The sequence below is a fragment of the Pteropus vampyrus genome, unplaced genomic scaffold (genome assembly GCF_000151845.1).
Source record: "Pteropus vampyrus isolate Shadow unplaced genomic scaffold, Pvam_2.0 Scaffold131, whole genome shotgun sequence".
Classification (NCBI taxonomy): domain Eukaryota; kingdom Metazoa; phylum Chordata; class Mammalia; order Chiroptera; family Pteropodidae; genus Pteropus; species Pteropus vampyrus.
The window spans coordinates 2,274,482-2,276,641 of NW_011888912.1; the positions used below are offsets into that span (position 1 = coordinate 2,274,482).

Here is a 2,160-nt window from a genome sequence, read left to right on the forward strand (position 1 = left end):
AGCGCAGGGAGACGGGGTGCTGAGGGCCGCGTTGCCAGGCTTAGTCCCGAGTTGAGCAGGGAAGGGAGATCGAAGGCTCGTGGTGCTGGGGGCGCCCTCTGCGGGGCAGGCTGGGAGTTGCGCATTGAATGGATGGCCGCCCTGTGGTCTGTAGTGTCCAGGGTGCTCTGAGAGTGGCAGAGCTGGCATTTTGAGGACTAATGAGCTGTGCGGGTGAGGGATGGGGAGAGCTGGGTTAGAACGGGCGGGCGGTCTTTGGGGCCTAAGAACATTCGAGATCCACTGTGCAGATAGTGAAGAGTGGAACCGGAACCGGGGCCGTGGCCGTGGCCGCACGCTCGCTCTCGTCTCTGTCACCCGCGTCGTGCGTGTTGCCGGCATCTAGTCGCCATGCGGTGGAGGCGGGAAGGAGGCAGGGCAGGTAGCAGGGACTCGCGCCGTCCAAGCCCTAACTGCTCTCTCTCCCTCCCAGTGTCTCCTTTCCTCTTGGGTCGGGCACTGTGGGCGGCCAGTCGGTTCACTGTCGCTATGTCCCCCGAATTGGTCCAGCAGTTCCTCCAGGCAACAGTCAGTGGTCTTCACGAGACGCAGCCCCCGTCAGTGCGCATCTCTGCTGTGAGAGCCATCTGGGGGTGAGTACGCCAGCGGGGGCCGGGAGCCGCTTCCAGGGAAGACAGCTCCGGGTGGGCGCCCAGACGGCCGCCACCCGGGGATCGTGCGGCTCGGCACTTCCTGGTGACAGGCTCCTGCACGACGCGTGTGGGGAGGGCCGGGAGGTAGGCCACACCAGGAGCGTGGCTTCTGCGCGCCCAGGCGCGTCCCCTTCCCCGGCTGCTCGTTCCCTGTGAGTCACCGGCGCTGCGGCCGCCCGGCCGCCCCCCTGAGAGGTGTGTGCTTACACGGGGCTCACAGCAGTGGCGGCAACAGCGGGAGGAGGGCCCAGGTCTCTCTGCAGTTCGATCGCCCCTGTACTGGAAACCGGAACTGGCACAGTGACCTGGAGACACGGCCATTTTTTCTGTTGTCACCTGTCACAGCTAGCATGCTGGTGGCTCAGCTAGCCACTGGTTTACATTCCCACCCAGGTCAGGGGCATCATTTTTAAGTCCACACGTAAGAGTCTCAGCGGAACCCTAAAAACGACCTAAAGCCCTGAAAACAAAGCCCGCCTTCCGCTGCCCCGGCGGCTCCCCTTTTGGAGCAGAGGCCGCGCTGCCGGGCTCTGCCGTGTCTGGGAAGCGACGAGGGGCCGCAGCGTCGGCAAGGGGCTGGGTGAGACCCCGCGACACGCCCCTCTCCCAGCAGCAGTTCGGCGTTGGCCCACGGGCACACACGCCCTCTTGGAAGCCGAGACCAGGGAGGAGGAGTGCTGTGGGGCCCAGTGCCGTCCAGGGACAGGAAGGCCGCTTGGACGTGCTGCCCCCTGACAGCGCCATGCGCTGAGGACTTGACTGTGGCCCCATGTGGCTTGGGTTCTGTCACCAGTGCCGTAGACCAAGGGACCCAGGGAGGTCTCGCCTGCCTGCGTGTTGGGTAATCGGAAGCCTGACCTCGGTCCCCGGGGACTCTCGGTGGCCCGTGAACTGCCTCTAGCCCGTCAGCTGTGGTCCGAGAGCCCCCGAGGAGAGGTGAGACGGACACCGCGGACGAGAGCGCCTTAGTGGGAGTCCAGCGGTCCCCGGAGAAGTTCGGGCACACTCTTGGAGCACAGACTCCAAGACTGGACACTGAAGGGCGGTCAGTAAAGGCTGGAGGAGGCGATGCCACTGCGGATGTGAGATAGCAGTGCAAGGAAGCGTGACACCACACAGGAAGGCTTTCCGCGACCGGCCTCCGAGACCCGGAATCTGTGACCGAGTCCCCCGATTCAGAACTGAGAAGGGCTGTTCAAGGGCACTCAGTGAGCCCCAAGGGAACACAGCAAGACATTCCCTTGAAGTCAGGAAAACTGCACCAGGGGAAGGAGAAGTTCGCCTAAGACACAGAAGTCACGAAGAGGAAGCCGAAGAACAGCACGGGAGACGCAAAGCTGCAGCGGGGGCCGCCCCCAGCAGGCCCGAGCAGAAGGGGGACTCTGAGCTGGAGGCGGGGCCTCTGAAAGCATGGGACGGGGGCAGGGGCCAGTGGCGAAGACCTGCAGGTGCTCAGGAGGAGGTCACG

At 64.6% G+C, this 2,160-nt stretch overlaps 1 protein-coding gene across 1 annotated transcript in view; it reads left to right on the forward strand.

The window, feature by feature from the left end:
* The window catches only part of IPO9 (importin 9), a 38,895-nt gene that overhangs the window by 25,121 nt on the left and 11,614 nt on the right, over positions 1 to 2,160 (forward strand). The window contains exon 13 of the mRNA XM_023534774.1: positions 473 to 632. Within this exon, the coding sequence (XP_023390542.1) occupies positions 473 to 632 (160 nt within the window). The remainder of the gene's footprint in view (positions 1 to 472; positions 633 to 2,160) is intronic.